The sequence below is a fragment of the Halichoerus grypus genome, chromosome 10, assembly GCF_964656455.1.
Source record: "Halichoerus grypus chromosome 10, mHalGry1.hap1.1, whole genome shotgun sequence".
NCBI lineage: Eukaryota > Metazoa > Chordata > Mammalia > Carnivora > Phocidae > Halichoerus > Halichoerus grypus.
Window position 1 is genome coordinate 95,954,344 of NC_135721.1, and position 19,535 is coordinate 95,973,878.

General features: G+C 43.5%; 1 protein-coding gene across 2 annotated transcripts in view; it reads right to left on the minus strand.

Annotated features, from left to right (window-relative positions):
• Positions 1 to 5,779: 5,779 nt before the first annotated feature.
• Positions 5,780 to 19,535, minus strand: part of DTD1 (D-aminoacyl-tRNA deacylase 1) — a 173,036-nt gene continuing 159,280 nt past the window's right edge. For both annotated transcript variants that reach the window (XM_078056873.1, XM_078056872.1), the window contains one exon: positions 5,780 to 6,367. In XM_078056873.1, coding sequence (XP_077912999.1) covers positions 6,326 to 6,367 — 42 coding nt within the window. In that variant the 3' untranslated portion in view covers positions 5,780 to 6,325. The remainder of the gene's footprint in view (positions 6,368 to 19,535) is intronic.

A 19,535-nucleotide genomic window follows, 5' to 3' on the forward strand; every position in this document is an offset into this window, starting at 1 on the left:
CCCACACCCAGCCCTCATTCTCTCAGTCCCCAGAGCACCTGCAGATGCCTCCCTTGCTCCAAACCTGACAAGAAGCCAGAACAAGCGCACAACGGTCAGCTTCGAGGAAGAGCGGAGAAGGGCAGAGGAGGGGTCTGGACAAGCTAACAGGAAGTAATGCATCAGAGATGGAATGAGTGGCAAGGAAAGGGGGGTGACAACGACGTGAGAGACCCAGGGTGTGAGGAGGGCGCCTTTACGATGTCACGGCAGCAGCAGTCCAGTGGGGCCTGCCGGCCTGGCTCTGAACCCAGACTCCACTACCTGCTGACAGACTGATTTGGGTTAAGTTCCTGTTGGGCGACAATTCTCATGGTCTCTGGTGTTTCTGTACATCTTGTGAGCACAGGTGTTGACTGCCTCTTCTTGGGGACTATACTTCTGAGGATGTTTAAGTAGCAAAGAGCCTTGGAAGAGACAGAGTGTGTCTCTCTCCCAAGGCATTATAAAAGATTTGAGTTTTCTGGATCCTTTTGTACATGACCCACTGTGTGGGAGGCATCACCTGGCCCTCTGTGTCACCTGTGGAAGCTGGGGCGCAGGGACTGACGCAAATGCTGACACCAGCTCCCACTAGTGCTGTGAGCAAGAAAGCTCAGCCCTGGGGGCGCCTGGGTGGCTCAGTTGGTTAAGCGGCTGCCTTCGGCTCAGGTCACAATCCCAGGGTCCTGGGATCGAGCCCCGCATCGGGCTCCCTGCTCAGCAGGAAGCCTGCTTCTCCCTCTCCCACTCCCCCTGCTTGTGTTCCCTCTCTCACTGTCTCTCTCTCTCTGTCAAATAAATAAATAAAATCTTAAAAAAAAAACAAAAGAAAGCTCAGCCCTGTTGCAGACTGGGGTCTCGCGGGTGCTGCCGGCCCCCAGGAGACTTTGTGTGGCGGGCTAGCTCGGTTACTCTGGAAATAGGGCAAGGTCTGAAACTCTTCACAGCCCTTGACAGCTCACTTTCCTGAGTCTCAATTTCCTCAATTGTAAAATGGGAACAACAGACTGTGGGGATGACAAGCATTGATACACATAAAGGGCTTAGAATAGCTTTCAGCCCTGGATACATGCTCAAATTAAGATAGTTATTTTAGGGGCGCCTGGGTGGCTCAGTCAGTTAAGCAGCTGCCTTCAGTTCAGGTCATGATCCCGGGGTCCTGGAATCAAGCCCTGCATCAGGCTCCTTGCTCAGCGGGAAGTCTGTTTCTCCCTCTCCCTGCTGCTCCCCGTTTGTGCTCTCTCACTCTCTCTCGCTATCTCTGTCAAATAAGTAAATAAAATCTTTAAAAAAAAAAAAAAAGATAGTTATTTTATCTACTCCTGTAGGCCAAATGTTTCAAACTTCAAAAAAGCAAAAGAAATATCATAAAAGGGGACTTGAAGCCCACGGTGGATGAATAGACAGACTTACTAGGGTCTCTGAATGAACTGAAGCTTCAAAAGTCCTGAAATAATTTACAGATGCGATTATAGAACAGACTACTCATAACTCCGAAAAATAATCTTCTGAAAAGAGGGGAGAGAAAACCAAAAATGCCAAAAATCCCAGTTTTAAGAGATGGATTCTGGACACAGCAGACAGGCCAGTGAGATGCGGATTCCTGAAAACATTCTAGAATTGATGATGAAACAGATGGTCTGTAAGCCTGTGGTAAAGAGCACAGCAAACACTGGAAGCCTGCACGAGCTCACAAGTAACATGCTGTGCTGTACTAACATTTTTTTTCTGGCAGGATTATCAGGTTAACCACCAAAATACCGTGAAAATAGTATAGCGTGATTTCCGCAAGGGCGATGTGGGATGGAGGAACGGGGGTTGAATGAGACTATAAAGAAGGCAGCTACGGACCTGAAAGATTTCTAATGGAGTGCCAACTCTATCCTGTGCATCGGGATAAGCCTAGACTTGGGCAAAGGTGCAGAAAACATGTCTGGAGATGGCATAAAGCTGAGAGGAAGAGCCAGCATGCCACTTGAAATATTTCCACAGTCCAGAAGCACGGCCTAGCCCAAAAGAACCAGAATTCAGTTCTTCGTTTGGGTTCTTCACAAGCCAGACAGTGGCTAAGGGAAGTAAACCTGGGATTTCAGTCGCCTGGAGGCCTGGGGAGCGCCAGGTGAGAGCTAGGATGCAGCTCCTGAAAAAAAGCAGCTTCGGCCACACTGAGCCGCATCAGCACAGGGATGTGGCCTGACACCCTGAGCAGATGCCACCATGAGCCACCATGTCCAGTACCTTGTGTACACCTCTTGCTTAACCCTTACAACCCAGGGGTACAGAAAGAGGACGAAGTTCAAAGAGCTGAAGGAACAGACACACTGTGCCAAGATCATGGGACACCTCCTCCGCATAGCCAGGATGCAACCCCAAGTCTGGGCCACCCCTTGGCCTGTTGAGACCTCCACACCACTGTCCAGTGGCCTCGGTCACCCCACACCAGCAGAGCTGCACCCAGTCCCCCAGGTCACTCTCAAGGCCAGGTCACATGAGAAACTGCAGAACTAGAGCAAATCGAGCTGGAGAAGAAGGAGAAAGACGTGATGAAGCCTAAATGCATGATCACGCCTTACCAGACCTCTGCGGGGCCTGTCCCTGCTCCTCACTCCCCACTTGCGTCGGTCCACGTCCCTCCATGTGCCCCATCTGCCTGAATCCGGCCCCACCGGCCTGCTGGCAGGTGTCTGAGCCCTTCCTTCGCTCACACCTTGAGGCGCTGCACCTGAAGGCTTGCCCTCCTCCATGGCATGCCACTTTCAATTGGCCAACTCTGCCTCGTCCGTCCTTCAGACCTCAGCTCCCTCCAGGAGACCGCTGCGTTAGACTGGGGCCTGGGCCGAGCCCACCCCCTGCTGCAGGGTGACCATCTGCTGAATGTCCTTCAATAGACACCCCAGTACATCTCCTGCTTGATGACAGAGTCTCTCATGCACTAACCCTTGGGGAAGATTAAAAAACAAGCAAAGTTATTTTAAGGGCCCCTACAAATATGAATGATCTTATCAAAAATTAATTTAACAAATCTAAAATACCATCACTAATACTTTTGTGATAGGAATTTATTAGGTTTTGGTTTCCAGACCTCTACAAAGTTAATGCACAAGTGTCTGAACCCCAGAAGAGAATAAAGACATCAGCAGCAAAGGAGAGAGGCAATCTCGCCTCAAAACCCGGATTTTCCACCTTCTTCTCGGGTATGATCGACGGGAGGCTCTACCTTTGATATTATTCCATGTCTTCTGAAATGAGGTTAACTCTACTCCTAAAAGATCCAAATCAGTAATGAATTGCAAATTAAGAATTCTGACAGTGCCTGGCTGAAAAAGGGAAGGGAATCTGACAAACCAGTTTGACAGAAAAGATCACCTCTCTGGCTTTGGAGTGACTAAAATGACATGTCAGAGGAAAGGGTGTGTTGGTGGAACCGTTTGTTCCCTACAATCAAACTACTACTTTATCTGGAGGCGTGCACCCAGCTCTTCAGGATGCAGCTTGGTAGAGAAAATGCCTTCCCAAGGACCACCAACCATGAAGTGATGCTATGCCCAGCCCCAGAAGGTGCCTTTCTTTGGTCTATGTTTTGTATCTCCCAAGTGCTTGGTCTCCTATAAAGTAAACCATGAAGGGCAAATGAAACAGACCCTGTTGCCCAGTGTTATTGGACATTGCTCTGTTTAAAGTACAGGCCTGCAGTCTGCCAAACCTTCTCAGAGAAGCCATACATGGGATGATTCTCCTCTCCCATTCCAACGATGTTTTAATGGACAATAAAGAGCAAGCTTAAAAATAAACAGCAAGCAGCAGCTGAAGATGTTAGGAGGGTGTAAAGACCGAGTTTTATACTCTGCAAGTGGAACTGCACCCCAAATCTACTTTTAGCCATGAGTCCCACAGTAAGGGTTAGAAATGATCTTCCATAAGATAGCGAAGGGGTAGGAGAAGGCAGAATTAACTACCTCTTGGATGCAGCTGTGGATGTCATGGGGTTTCTTCTTGAGCCTTCATTTTTATTTCACAACCTTGCCCCGTGGTTAGATCTGACCCTGTTGAGCCAGTCTTTAGTGTACATGCTGCTGCTTCTGTTTCTAGGAGTTCTAGGCCTTCAATATGATGGAAAAGCTTTCTTCAATCCAATGCTACAAAAGTAGCAACCATATTCTGACATTTACCAGGTTTACTGCAAACCGTGAGGAAGGATTTTTAAACTAATTAAATAAAATTCTCCACACACATAAGTAAGCTCAGAACTTCTGCCCAAACGCTAAATGCTCCTAACGTTGCCATCCACTTTTGAATCACATTGGAAAGCTTTAGCTTGTATCAAGCCAGCATCTGTGTTCATGCAACTTATACCCATGGCTCCTCTTTTGTTCCTGACCCAAGTGTCCTGTCCATATCTTTCAAATATTCAGTTTTGTTTCTCCCCTTCAGTCCTTCATGGTTTTCAGATCCTTCAGCCAACTGCCCACATGACTCTGCTCATGCCCCAATTTGTCTATGTCCCTTTAAAATGGGATCCAGGAACTGGACTGTGGGCTATGAGGGTCTTTATCATTTTACCACTATGCAGATATCAAGCACATTAGCTCTTCTTTCTATGCCATCCTCGTGACCAATTAGCACAAGGGCAGGCTGCAGCTGTTCAGTAAGCATTAATTGGTGGCGATAAAATGTTGTGGCAGAGCAATGTCTGACAAATGTGTTCAGCAAGTCCATGACCCTACAGCCAAGTTTACAAAACTGTAGTATGGAGTAACTTTACAGTGAATTTCAATTCATCCTATAAAAGCCTACACAGATAATTCAAACAGGAGAGCCTCTTGGACCTCGCTGCCCATACAGCTGGGGAAGCTGACTGGGGATTTGCATCTGGAATGTAATGATTTCAAATCCAGAGGTTCATGCTATCATGGATTATCCCAAACCATCTGTATTGGTTCAGAGAAAGGCTGTCTGGCAAACCCCTTTCCAATTCCATGTTCCAAGTACTTGAATTTACATTGGAGGTATAATTTGAGCCTTTTTTCTTTTTCTCATATTTTCTATGTTTTTATTTGAAGTAGACAACTGGGTCAGATGAGACAGACTCAGAAGTTATTATAAAGGTCACAGATAAGAGTTTCAGCATTATAAAGATGCCAAATAAAGATGTCTCCTTTATAGTTAGGCAAGAAGTATTCCAAGAGAGGATAGTTCTGTTTGTATAAGCATTAAAATATTATAGATGTTATAGAAGTATATATTAGATATGGTAACACATATGTAACTACTAACATCATACAATGTCTAAAAATGACCACTATGGTTGTGCCACTAATAGATTAAAATTAACTGAGAAACTCTTTGGCAGAATGTGGTTCCTTCTTCACATAACTGTGAAGATATTGGTTGGATATATGGACAACCATTCAGCTCCTGGAAAAGGGGCGTCTGTATGGTCCAACATGCTGAGACCTTTTTTGAACCTCCCAAAGGTAAATAAATCAGGGATGGCAGCCACACTCGGTCTCGATCATTGGGCCATTCCAAAATTGGATTACCTTCCCATGTATACTCCCCTTTCCTGCCATCTCATGTCCAAGTAAAATGTCATCAACTATAAATTACCAGTGATAGGCTCTCACCACTGAATCAGAGATCTGTGTAGGCCACTGAGGGAAGGCCTCTTGCAAGAGGGTTATTTGAAAAGAAGTATAGATTATACACAGAGTGGGGTCAGACACATTGTATTTCTATAGACAAAATCATTAAGCAGAAACACAGCAGGATTTGTTTAATAATAAAGTGGTTTGTTGGGGTTTAGGATTTTATTATTTCTTTTTAGAAAAATGAGAAAATTTACAAGATGCAAAGGTCTTACACAATACATTATCACCGATGTTTGTTCTCTTTACACCTTAACCCGGGCCCTGGCTTAGCCAGTGTTGGGAAGAACATGGACAGTGTGAATGCAGTTGAGACCCATCATGGACACATGTGAAGGGAGGACTCGGTGACAAATGCTGTTGGGCCAACCTGTTTCAAAAGCAAGCCAAGAAATCACAGGAACCAGCAGTCTTTGCATGGGGGAAGCACGGGTGTATGCCCTGCTGCCATGTGCATGGGGTGCAGGCCCCTGCACTGCCAGCACCCACTTTTGCTATTAGACCACAGCAACAACAGAAAACGGTTTCGTTCCTTTGGTGGTGTTGTTTTGTTCTGCTTTGTTTCTGCAGGGCTACTCGGGGTCCCAGTTTCTTATTTCTGTCTTCCTTTTCATGATTCAGTTCCAAATTCTTAAAGCAGTATAGGTACTCAGCATCTTTCATGAATTTTTCAGGATCCAGTTCTGCCCAATGATAATGCACTACAAAGAACAAAGATAAGACACATTACAGGAGAAGGTCCCAAAATATGCCTTCAAATCTTATTTTAAAAATATAACCAAGCCTAAAGAAACAGCTGAAGATACCCTTTCAGTTCAGACAGTGACAACAGCATGACAGTATTTCACTTTACTATGAACAATCTGCCATGTTGTCATGTATAAATCCAAACACCTTCTCACCCAAGTCTCCAATTTATTAGAACCTCATTCTTAGAGCTCAAAGAGACACTAGATATCTGGGAATTAACTCACTTCTTAATGGCCTTTGGATCAAAGAGAAATGAGAAAATATTTTAAAGTGAATGTAAATGAAAAGGCAACATATCACCATCTGTGATATGCACCTAAGGCAGTATGTAGAGGGAAATTCATAGCATTCAAAGCTTATATTAGGGAAAAAAAAGCTATCACATCAATAATCTGAGTTTCCACATTAAGAAACTAAAAGAATAAAAGCAGAATAAAACCCAAAGCAAGCAGAAGAAGAAAAAAAAAAAAGACTAGAGCAGAAACTAATGAAATTTCAAACAAAAGCAAAAAATAAATGGAAAGACCAATATACTTGATAAACCTCTTGCTGGACTTACCAAGAAAAAAGAAGACATAAGTTATGAATATCAGGAATCAAAGAGGCAACATCAGTATGTTTTATAGACATTAAAAGGATAAAAAAGGATATGTCACAAACAACTTTATTCCCACAAATTAGACAACACAGATGAAATGGACAAATTCCTTGAAAAAAGATATAAAAGTCTCATTTCCAAATCCTTTCAATCAAGAGGGAGGCAGAGGGGAACTTAAATAAAGCACAGGAACAGGGAATAAACTAAACACTTGCTTCTGAGGTATTTTTAATACTGCTCAAAGGATGGTAGGTTCTTCAGTATAAAATCTCCAAGTGTCTCAAGTTTCCCTCTGTAATTCTGAGGCTACAAGAAAAACCAGCTAGTCTTGCCAAGATTTGTGAGGCAGGCAATTGACATCCAAGGATTTAACTAAACCCCAAACTTAATACAGCAGTTTCTATTCCCTCAGATCTAAATTCTAATTGGGTGAACTTCAGTAAAAGCAAAAGATTCTGATAATAGTAGGCTGCAAAGTGATACCACATCTGTGAATATGCTTCTGGATGCACCCAGCACGGGTCGCATTTTTAGAAAAGGGTTGTATTATGAGCAGATGTCTCAACAGAATTAACAGCCTTCCATTCCTGCACCCAGCTTGATATGGAGGTCCGTGGGCCCACACTAGAAAGGCTAATTATAACTACAGCTATGTTCTCCAGTCCTATACGGACCCACACAAGGGACTGAAATTTTCCCCAAGGCCTACCCTCATGCTCTAAAACCCACCAGTCACAGTCCTGTACTGCTTCTTAAGAGAGATCTCAAAGACCACAAAGCAATAGGGATTCTACAACATAATTCCTGGGGACCATATTACTTCCATTTTTAAGTCAGGAAAAGCAATCCATATGCTCTTGTATTTTAATCATGATATTAACCCAAATCTAGGCACCTGGGCTGTATTAATGCCTCTTTCCTCATCTGCAATATTAATAACTAAAATCCTGAAACTGGATCTCACATTGACCTTTGGGGAACTTCATTTTCTTGGTGCAGATTAAAACCTTTGTTTTTGAACTTAAAATGAGCTTTGGGATCCTGCTGTAATATATTACTCTTTTACATTTACTTCAAATAAATATTCTACATGTTTCAAAGCTTTGAGATAATAAATTGATGCTTCCAATGTTTGATGTGCAGATGGAAATGATAAGGTTTGCTGAAGAAGAATAAATGACCTGGAAAATGTTCACAATATTCCATTAGATGATAAAAGCAGTGACATTATATACACAGTCTGTCTTTAACTATGTAAAATTAGAGAAAGAGATATAGAATTATCTGATTAGAGAAAATGTTACAAAAGCATTATGTTAATGATTATCCTCGATGAAATGGCAGGTGACTTTTATTTTCTTTGAGCATTTTGACATTTTAAACAAATTTCTGTGATGAATGAGCATTAATTCTGTAATACAAAATAGCTGTCAAAAGAAATTTTATGAGAAAGACAATTTAGAAATTCCAATTCCCTACCAGAGAATTACAGAACTAGAAGGGATCCTGAGAGTTTTCATCCCAGGAGTTCTCAGAGTTTACAGTAAACCACTCAGGCCTAGGGACTTCATAAAGCACTTAACCTGAAGGGTTTAAACTAAGAATTCCTTCAGAATTAACTGTTCTAATACTGGGATATGCAGTAGGCACACCTCATCATAATATCAACAGTAATAACATGAGTATATGCAAACAATGAATCATGGAACACTACATCAAAAACTAATGATGTAATGTATGGTGATTAACATAATAATAAAAAAAAAAAGAAAAAGAAAAATAACATGAGTGATGAGCTCCCAAACTGCATGCAAGAGCCTTGTGGCCAACAGTAAACACTGTTCCACCTGAAAGCCACTGCCCTCAGTAGATGCTGCTTTTTATTTCCAACCTCACGTGTAACAAACGTGCCTTCTCATTTTCTTAAACATAACCGTGGAAAAACCTAGGGGCCAGGATGCTGGCTGTCAGGTGGGTGTGGCTGGAGATCATAACACTCACACGGCCTAAAGCAGGAAAGGCGAGAGGGAGCTATCTGTGAGGTCCACCTGCCAGGTCACAAGCACTGAGCAGATGTCACGTGCAAGCGGACAAACACAGGATACTGCACAAAAGGGTGTCAAAATTTAGAAACCCTGGAGGAAGGGTAATGTGGCTTCCTGTGAGGGCTATTGAGAGGATGGCATCTACTTCCAAGCGTCTTTTTCTGATGTCGCTGCGAGTCAGGTGAGCCATCTGAGGATGGACATGACATGCAGCCTGGACGCACCTGACAGGCAGCAGTAAGTGCCCGAGATAACATAGCACCACAATTTCATAGCCTTATCGAAAGAAGTTTCTGGAGTGGTTCCCTTTTATTGCCTGCAAATATCAGGGGCAGGAGGGAATAGTCCAGCACCAGAAGAAAGGAATAACTCAACAGCCTGTTTGAGTCTCTCAAAGATGCTGACTTCCAGCTGATCTGCTTCTGGCTTCAGGCCATTCGAGCAACCACAAGATGTAAGTGCTTGAGTTAAGATACACAGACCACAGACCTGCTCTCCAAACCACTGTCAAAAGAACCCAGCTTTTATGTATTTATTTCAGGCCACAGCTAGGAATCTAATCTGAATTCACTTACTTAGAAAGAAAGGCTGTTCTATGAGAAAACATGAGTGTCTGAGAAGTCCATGTTATCAGAGAAGGATTCTCCCTGACTTAGCATTTGTAGAGATTCCAGTGAACTGAACTGTCAAGTGAAGACTCTATGCCTTTACACAAGGGCAGATGGGCCTGACTTGGTGATGAGAACATGGGGACAGTGATTCAATTTCCTGATTAAGACAGAAAATTTTAGGCACCTGGGTGGCTCAGTCGGTTAAGCATCTGAGTCTTGATTTCAGCTCAGGTCTCGATCTCAGGATTGTGAGTTCAAGCCCCAGCGTGGAGCCTACTTAAAAAGAGAAGAGAATGAGAAAAGAGAAAAGAGGGAGGGAGGGAGGGAAGGAAGGAAGGAAGGAAGGGAGGGAGGGAGGGAGGAGAGAGACAGGAAAGCTTGGTGTGGTGTGCTAAAGGAAGAAACTCCAACAGCGATTAATTTTTATTTTTGGCTTAACTTCTACGCTATCTATTGCTCACGTATATTTGTACGTATTTAATCAAGCCAGTCTTACAGAACTGAACTTTTTTTGTCCAACTGAACTTTCTGCAATGACAGGCTTGTTCTGCGTCAGCACCATCCAATATGACAACCACTAGCCAAATGTGGCTACTGTGACTAAGGAAATGAATTTTAAATTTTGTTTAATTTTAATTAATTTATGCTTAAATATCCACACACAGGTAGCACCTACTGTATTAAATGGCATACTTCTAGGTTATCTGTAAGCTTAGCTCAATGCTTCAGCAATAAGGAGAATCACTAACTATGGCCAGCTTCTTGCCAATTTATTTTATAATAAATGAAACTGAGGTAGAAGCCTAGGTGCTTGGAAATCCAACCCTACTGCTGGCAAAGTAACATAATGTACCTACTCTGTATCAGCCTCCTGTATAATAACAAAACCCAGAACATTAAGGTTTGGGAACAGTAACCTCCTCCAGGTTAGAAGAGAGAATGGGGCAGAAAATAATTTTTGAAGAAATACTGCTTAAAATTTCCCAAATGTATCAAAAGACAAACATTTACAGGTTCAAGAAGCTCAGAAGACCCAAAGCAGTCATCAGAGTGAAACTCAAGATGTGATACAGATGTTGGAATTATCAGACAAGGGAAAATAAATGTGATTAATATGTTAAGGGCTCTAATGGGTAAAGTAGACAATATGTAAGAACAGATGGGTAATACAGCAGAGAGATGGAAACTCCAAGAAAGAATCAAAAGGAAATGCTAGAAATAAAAACACCGTAACAGAAAGAAAGAATGCCTTTGATGGGCTCATCAGTAGACTGAACACAGCCAAAGAATCAGTGGGCTTGAAAACTGGTTATTACAAACTTCCAAACTGAAATGCAAAGAGAGAAAAGAATGGAGGGAAAAGGGATGTGGGGCAATTGCAAAAGGTGTAACATACACATAATTGGAATACCAGGAAGAGAGAGATAACAGAGCAGAAGTATTTGAAGTAGTAACAATGGCCAAGAATGTTCCAAACTGCAAAAAAACAAAATCTTGAAAGAAGCTGAAGGGGAGGGGAGGACAGGAGGAAGGGTACAATGGGGGACAGCTGTGAACCCACCTTACCCACAGCGGAACAAGTATGAAAACCGCAAAGGGCTTCTCAGAAGAAACTATGCAAGCAAGAAGAGAGTGCAATAAAATATTTAAACTACTGAAAGAAAAAAACCAACCAAAATTCTGTGCCACTGAAATTATCCTCCAAAAGTGCGGGAAATAGACTTCCTTAGATCTGCATTTCAAGAAATATTAAGAGAAGTTTTTCAGGCAGAAGAAACATGATATAGGTCAGAAACTTGGATTTGCAGGGTGCCTGGGTGGCTCAGTCTGTTAAGCATCCAACTCTTGATCTCAGCTCAGGTCTTGATCTCAGGGTCATGAGTTCAAACCCCACATTGGGCTCTGTGCTCAGCAGGGAGTCTGCTTGAGAATTCTCTCTCTCCCTCTGCCCCTCCCCCCACTTGCTCGCAAGCTCTCTCTCTGAAAAAAATAAATAAATCTTTTTTTAAAATGTGTATTGCGGGCGCCTGGGTGGCTCAGTCGTTAAGCGTCTGCCTTCAGCTCAGGTCATGATCCCAGGGTCCTGGGATCGAGCCCCGCATCGGGCTCCCTGCTCGGCGGGAAGCCTGCTTCTCCCTCTCCGTCTGCCTGCCGCTCTGCCTACTTGTGCTCTCTCTCTGTCAAATAAATAAATAAAATCTTTAAAAAAATAAAAAATAAAAAAAATAAAATGTGTATTGCAACATCTAGGGCAACCACTAAAAAAATTTTAAGTTTAAAAAAATAAAAACAGCACCTCAGAGGCATAGTTTTATACATGAAGCACCAGCACCTGAACTGGGAATGAATGTTGACATAGGGAAGCAAAATGAAAGCTGTGGAAATGAAAAGAGATTCTATTTTCTACAGGGGAAAAAAACAAAAAAAACAAAAAAAGAGTGAAAACATGACTATCCTTGAATACACACACATAACTGCTCTAGCTCATTAGGAAGAAATGTGCTCAGCCAGATACATCTTATTATTCAGACAAAGGTCAAGTTGAAAAAGCAAACAGATGGCAGCTTCCAAAACACTTTCCTTGCTTGGTTTCAAGTGTGTTGACATTTAAGGACAGAAATGTGGGGTGCTGCTCAGGAGCATACTCCTCTCACACCCTAATGATGGCAGCGAAGTAAATACTCAAAAGAGGCCATACTTGACCTTGCAATCAAAGGCAGAGAGCATGCGGTCCTCGTGAGAGGCTGCCATGCGCCTTTGGCTATGGCCAGAAAGGGAGGAAAAGGAAGTTGCAGCCTCATAGGAAACCTTGAACCCTCCCAGCAAGGTGAGTGAGCCTGAAGGAATGAGACCAAGTACAAAAACAGAAGTGCATTTTAGCACTTCCATGTCCAGATGATAAAATAAGAAACATCTGCAATGTGATAGAGAAATGTCAGCACCCTGGGAGTGTCCTCTGAAGGTTTCTGACTCACTTTCAAAGAAAACTATGCCCGAGCTCATGCAGTCTCTCACTCCATTTTCTTTTGCCTTTTCTTTCTCTCTCATGCCTTGGAAACTCAAAGCTGCTCCCTTAGGTCCTGTGAGGCTCCCTAGGGCTCTTTCTGTTGGTAAAGAAAAGCAAATGAAAATTGCAGCTCCCCTCACTGAGGCCGGGGCGGGGCTGTTGCTTTTCTGTGCAGCACAGTCAATGCCAAGGTCACCTTCTGTCACTACCGATTTCAGCTCTTAGAGATATCTGAATATTTGGTGGTGATTTCGTGGGTCTACTGGGATGACAAATTTCAGCAGATGGGACAACAAAAGCCCATGGGCAACAAAAAACCCAAATACATAATTGGAGGACCAGCTGTCATTTACTCCTGGCCTCCTTTAGGGTCTTCAAATCTGAGAACATGTCTATAATTCCAGAGGTGGGGGGGAATCCAGCTCCTCCCTGGCCCTTGGCTGGCTGCAGCAGTGGGCTCTCAGAGGACCCCTCACGTCTGTCCATGCCGGGATGTCAGCACCAGCCACCGGGCCTCCGCTGCCATCTCTGGTTAGAATTCCAACTGCACACCCACCTTCAACTGCCAATAAGTAAATGGTTTGCCTCACGCACTCAGTCAAAAAGTCAGACAGTGCTCCATAAATATGCAAAGAAAATGTGGCTTCTGCATTTTCATGGGCCCATCCAAATGTCCTCATGGGACTCCATCCCGCTGAGTAGCAGCAGGGGCAACCTTGAACCCCTAGTAATTCTGCTCACCTGGGTGTCAGAACATCTGAGTCCTCAAATGGTCTCTGTGCCTGGGTGGCTGGTGTGATTCCGCACCTGGTGCTGAGCCCCAGAGACACCACTGAGCAGCACTTGATAGCTCAGGGGCCAGAGCCCCTGCCCCTGCCTGACCTGACCTCATTCCTGCCCTTACTAGCACTACAGACCCCTCACACCCCACCCTGGGAGCCACATGGAGATGGTGGTTGAGACCTGCAGGGTCTGAGAGCAGCAGTGCTATCGAGAGCTGAGGTCATGACCCTCCTGGCTCTCTTAGACTCTGAGCCAGGCTCACCTCACTCCTTCCACCGGGACCCACGGTCAGCCCAACGGACTCCCAACACCCCTCTCTTCGACACCCCTCATGGGGCAGGTGAGACCCTCTACTGACTCCTGCTGCATGTTGTTGCCTAACCATGTCCTGCTGCCCCTTCTACTCAGCTGCAGCAGCCTCGCAGAGACCTACAGCCGTCCTACACAGCAGTCTCCTGCCCAGACTCCCACCAGGGACCAGAGCACAGGCCCCCAGGCCTCCACCTTTCCTATCAACCTAACCAGCAGCCCGAGGACTCTAGCCTGGAGCCACAACACGACGTGTGGCCTTGGGCTTCTCCACCGTCTGTCCCTCTTCTCTCTCCCACTGCCTCTCCTAAGCTGAAGCTTTCCTTCACCTTCCCTCCTGCCGGACAGGGGATCCTCTCTACATCATTCCTGCTCATTCACCTTCTCCTCACCTCCCCCCAACAGGGCCATAATGACGACAGGGCCGCAGTGCCCTTGATTTACAGGGAAAAGGAAAAACACATCTACTGTTTTCAAAACACTGTGCCCTTGAGTTTGCTTCCCCCACTACTGTGTCCCTTCTCTGGCTAGTTTTTGTTTGTTTGTTTTTTTGACTATCGAACAACATGGAAGTTAGGGACACCAACCCCTACACAGGTGAAAAATCCACAGAACTTCTGACTCCCCAAAAACTTAACTACTAATAGCTTACTGCTGACCAAAGCCTTACTGCTGACATAAACCACACATTTTCTGTATGCCACGCATATTATGTACTGTGTTCTTACAATAAAGTAAGCAAGAGAAAAGACAATGTTATTAAGAAAATCATGAGGAGAAAATACATTCACAGTCCTGTCCTGTATCTATCGGCACCAGACGCTTTCATCTGTTCACAAGATGAATTGTCTGTCAGTACCTGTGTCATCGTCCTACAGGACACAAAACACTGTCACTGTACACGTTATCCACATCACTAACTGCAGACACCAAAAATGAAAAGAGAGTGTGAAAAATAAATTCGTATTTATTTACAGGTGTAATACTAAGTGCGTTGAGAACGAAGAGGCAGCGGTAGGATTGCTTTATGGGAGCCTAGCCCATAGGCTAATGAATGAATCACTATACAATGTTTCTGGCATACGGTATCACAGTCGTATTCATAATACAGTACTGTAAATACTGTTAATGTTGTTTTAAGAACCACTTACCTGTGATGATAGGCCAGTGTGCACTTTGTCCAGTTATAAGACAGAGAGGCACACTGTATGGTAATTCTTTGAAGGCAAGGTTATAAGACAGTAAGAGAACAAACGTGTCATCAATTTCATATTAGTATCGCTCACCTTCCGCTCTCTGCTTCCACATGCGTCTTGCACATGATGAATACGTGGGCGATGATGAGGATGACACACATCAGTCCTTGCTGCACGGCTGGCAGGTTTTCACACGAGGACACACACATACACAACCCGTCAGTTTACTAACTGTACAGCACGATGATTATTTACTATTCAGTAAGTAGAAGTGGATCATCCCTAAGGTCTCCATCCTCGCCGTCCTCACGAAGAGCAGGCGGGGGAGGAAGAAGAGAGGCTGGTCTTGCTGTCCCGGGGTGGCAGAGCAGAGGGGGTGCAGGAGGTGGAAGGGAGGCAGGAGAGGCACGCACACTCGGTGTAACCATGGAAACACCAAATCTCATCATTTCTGACATTTTTGCTTCTTCTTTTGTCTAAAAATATTTCTATATGGCACCAATCCTTCCTCTATCTTTGCTTTAGTTTCAGTGTCCATCTCATAAAAGAAGCCGAAAGCAGTCAGGAATGCCTGGAACCCTTCTGCCAGATTAACACAGTTTGTTTTCTGCCACTGCTGCTTCTAGGTCTTCCTGCCCATCGCCTGACACTCATCTCCCTCAAGGCGTCTTCTGGTAATTCCTCTGTGGTGCCCATTAGCTCTTGAATTTCTCCAAGATCCGTATCATGAAACCCTTCACCCCCTCAACTCACCTTTTTTTTTTTAAAACCATATCCACAATCTTCTTCATGATTCCCGTGACTGGCTCTGTTGTACATGCTGTGAAGTCATGCACAACATCTGGACACAGTTTTCTCCAGCAGGGATTTATTATTTCAGGCTTGATGGCTTTCACAGCATTTTCTATAATAACAGTGTCATCTTCAATGGAGTAATCCTTCCAGACCTTCTTGATGTTCTATTGGGGTTCTCTTCCAGAGCACAGACAATGCTTTCAAACATACAGTCCCGTGTGTGATGAGCCTTCAAGGTCCTCATGATCCCCTGATCTAGAGCCTGAATTAGAGACCAGGTGTTTGGAGACCACAGGGCCACTCTGACACCTTCAGTGTTGAACTCATGGGGTTCTGTAGCCAGGGGCATTGACCAACATCAAAAAGACTTTAAAAGGCAGTCCCTTCCTGGCAAGGTAGTCCCTGACTTCAGGAACAAAGCATCAACGGAACCAATCCAGCAAAAGGGTTCTCACTGTCCAGGCCTTCTTGTTATGTAACCAAAAAATAGCAGCTGGTGTTCATCTTTTCCTTTCAAGGCTGGGGGTTCGCAGCTTTATAGATAAGGGCAATCCTGATCATAAACCCAACTGCATTTGCACAAAACAGCAGTTAGCCTCTCCCTTCCTGCCTTAAATCCTGATACCTGCTTCTCTTACTAATAAATGTCCTCTGGGACATTTTCTTCCAGATTAGGGTACTTTGTCTGCATTAAAAACCTGTTCAGACAGATATCCTTTTTCCTCAGTGATCTTCTCAATGGTGTTTGGGAACTTGTCTGCTACCTCTTGGTCAGCAAAAGCTGCTTCTCCTGTTACCTTGGTATTTGTAAAGCCAAACCTCTTTCTAAAATTATCAAACCATCCTTTGCTGGCATTCAATACTCTAGTTTTAGATCCCTCACCTTCCTTTTGCTTTAAGTCGTCGCATAACGATTTCACCTTTTCTTTTCTCAAATCATCTTTGAGTCTACCGGTATGCCTTTCTTATAGCAATCCTGCACCCACATAAAAGCTGCATTTCCAATATGAGATAAAAGGGTATTTTGCAAAAAGTGCAAGGCTTCTGTGCCTGCTGGCATAGCTGCAGCAACGGCTTCATGAATTTCCTTTTCTTACAATGTTCCTTACGCTGGATTCATTGATCCTGAGATGGTGTGCCCTGCAGCTTCAGACCTTAATCTATGGTACACATCAAGCAATTCAGCTTTTTCTTGTGGTGTCATGATTTTTCTCTGCTTCTTGGGAGCAATCCCAGCATCACTAGTGGCACTTCGATGGGTCCCACAGTGTTACTCAAGGGTTAGGATACTGCACTAAACATGATGAAAAATATGCAAGAACTGTGAGAGGTCACTTTTTACTACGATCTGCAATTTACTGCAGAGACAAACTGCTCACGGGGAGATGATAAGCGTCACACATTTGAAGCGGGTGCTCACAACACCTGAGCTCACCGCACTAGCAACAGGAGGTGGCTAGGAAATTATTATGGTAGTATATACCATGTGCTATAGTTAATTTTATGCAGTTACCATTTAATACTGCATCTTCACACTTGTTTACATTTCTCTCCACTGTAAATGGTGCCACATATGGTCTGTTAAGTATTTGTGTGTGTAAGTTTTGATAAATTTTAACTTTTTATAATAGATTTATGTGTATTTTATGGTAGTAACTGATACAACAGACTAGTACCTACATATATTTTATGCATTCATGACATGCCTAACTTTTTCTTAATTTTTTTTTATATTTCTAGGCTACAGGGTTTGTCTGTGGACTTTTTCAAATTGTTGCAAATCTCCAAAAAATTTTTTAATACATATACTGAAAAAATCCATGATAAGAGGATCCATAGAATTCAAACCCATGTTGTTCAAGGGTCAACTGTAGCATGATTTACCCCAAGTTCTATACGATCCAATCTGTAATACCTTGAGAATAAACATGATTACAGGTTTTTAATTTTTCCACCGATTTTAGAAAAGCAAAAAATAAATACCTACAAGTCTATGAGAAATTTTGCCTCTTAAGCTTTGGGAGATGTTGGAAAGAAACGCCCACTTTCACCTCTTCCCCGTTTTACTGTGTGCTGTTTTCTATTGTGAACATGTCCTCCAGGATGTTCTTTGATACATAGTTAGTGTCTCTTCCTCTACGCATAGGGCTTTTGGGTGTTTTTCTTGCCTAAAGAAATGGCAAAGTCATTCCCAAGCTGCCCACTGGCCACAGGATACTAATGTCCAGGACACCTTTCTACCGGAATTATTCTAATCTAACTAACTAGACTAATTTACTGGAATTATTCTGAGGCCAAAATTTAACACAAGTAGGAAGTTATGTTTTGCACTGATATAAAAAGTAGAATTCAGTACCCCTCAATAAATAAAACAAAGATTCAAAGTAATGTAACAGAAACAGTTACAGCAAAAATCAAAACATTAAATTTCTAAAATACATTAGCAAGTAGATAACATAGTCAAGAAAGAAATCAACTAGGTGGCATAGGAATTTTTTAAAGCCATTTTGAAAATACAAGGTCCAAGACACATTTGAATTTGTGTGTGTGTGTATGTTTACATTGTTAAGCTGGGTTTGGTTACTGGGAGATGAGTGATTATATATTTATTCCTTATCTATTCATTGAGTTCATCATGGGAGTCTGAAAATCCAATTTTTAAAAATTTATTGTAAAGTCCCAAGACTCACTGGGGAAGAAGCTATTATTTATATAATCTTAAAACTAAAGGGAAAACACATGGTGCCGTGTCAGAGTAGGGCCAAGAGAGCAAAACACCGTGCAGGTTGGGCAGCTGCCCTTGGTCCAAGGAGGAAAAATAGAAAATGTCGGGTCTGGATTTTGCTTCTGAACCAAGGAACCACCCACTGTAATGACTGTCACTCCCTGGCCATCAGATTGGCCAGTCCTTCATCCTTGGTCCAGGGGGCAGGAGTGAGTGCCAGGGCGGTCTCTCTAATAGGATCCCCAGGGGGCAGGGGAGGCTTAAGAAGAAGCACCACAGACACATGGGGAGACTTGCCCCTCCCGCCCCAGCCTGCTAGGACGGTCACCCAGCATTATGGCTTTACCTGCCTACCTTTCACAACATCACTGGTGAAGGGAGGAGGTTTACTCTTTTAGTTAATGAAGAAAAACCAAGGAAGCAAAAATGACACAACTTATTGTCACACAGAAATTGGCAGGATGAAAATAAAAACTCAGTGAGTTTCTGAGTTATTGCTGGACTAACTTAACGAGCATACTTGTAAAACAAACTTCAAGAGCCTCTCTGTGCTTCACCCCTCAGACTGAAAGTTTCTGTTCAGACTGTAAGTCAGAAGCACCAGCAGTATTTGTGATGACAAAACTGACCACTGATATGAGCGATTCATCACAAAGTTCTGAAGGGGTGGGAATGGAAGTTTTATGTGATCTAAAGGCCACAAATTACACATGTAAATGTTACTGTGTATTCGTGAATATTTAACATTATTTAGACACCACACAGCACTTTTCAGAAGACTCTCCCTAACTGACACCAACTGTTCCAGTTCATGAATAAAAACCCATGTCTTGAGGTCCAGACCAAGAAAAGGGGGTGGGGGAGGCTTGTGATTGTGACGAATGAGGCTGAGTGTGAAAAAAACCTCCCTCTGATTCCTGCTTCACTTTCACGTGAGTGTGAGAAAAATCAGCCAAGACCAGTGACCACGGCTCTGTCATCCCCCATAGTTACAGGGAAGGAAACGGGGTGATTGGGGGAAAAGTCAAGGGGACATGACAGGATTGATTA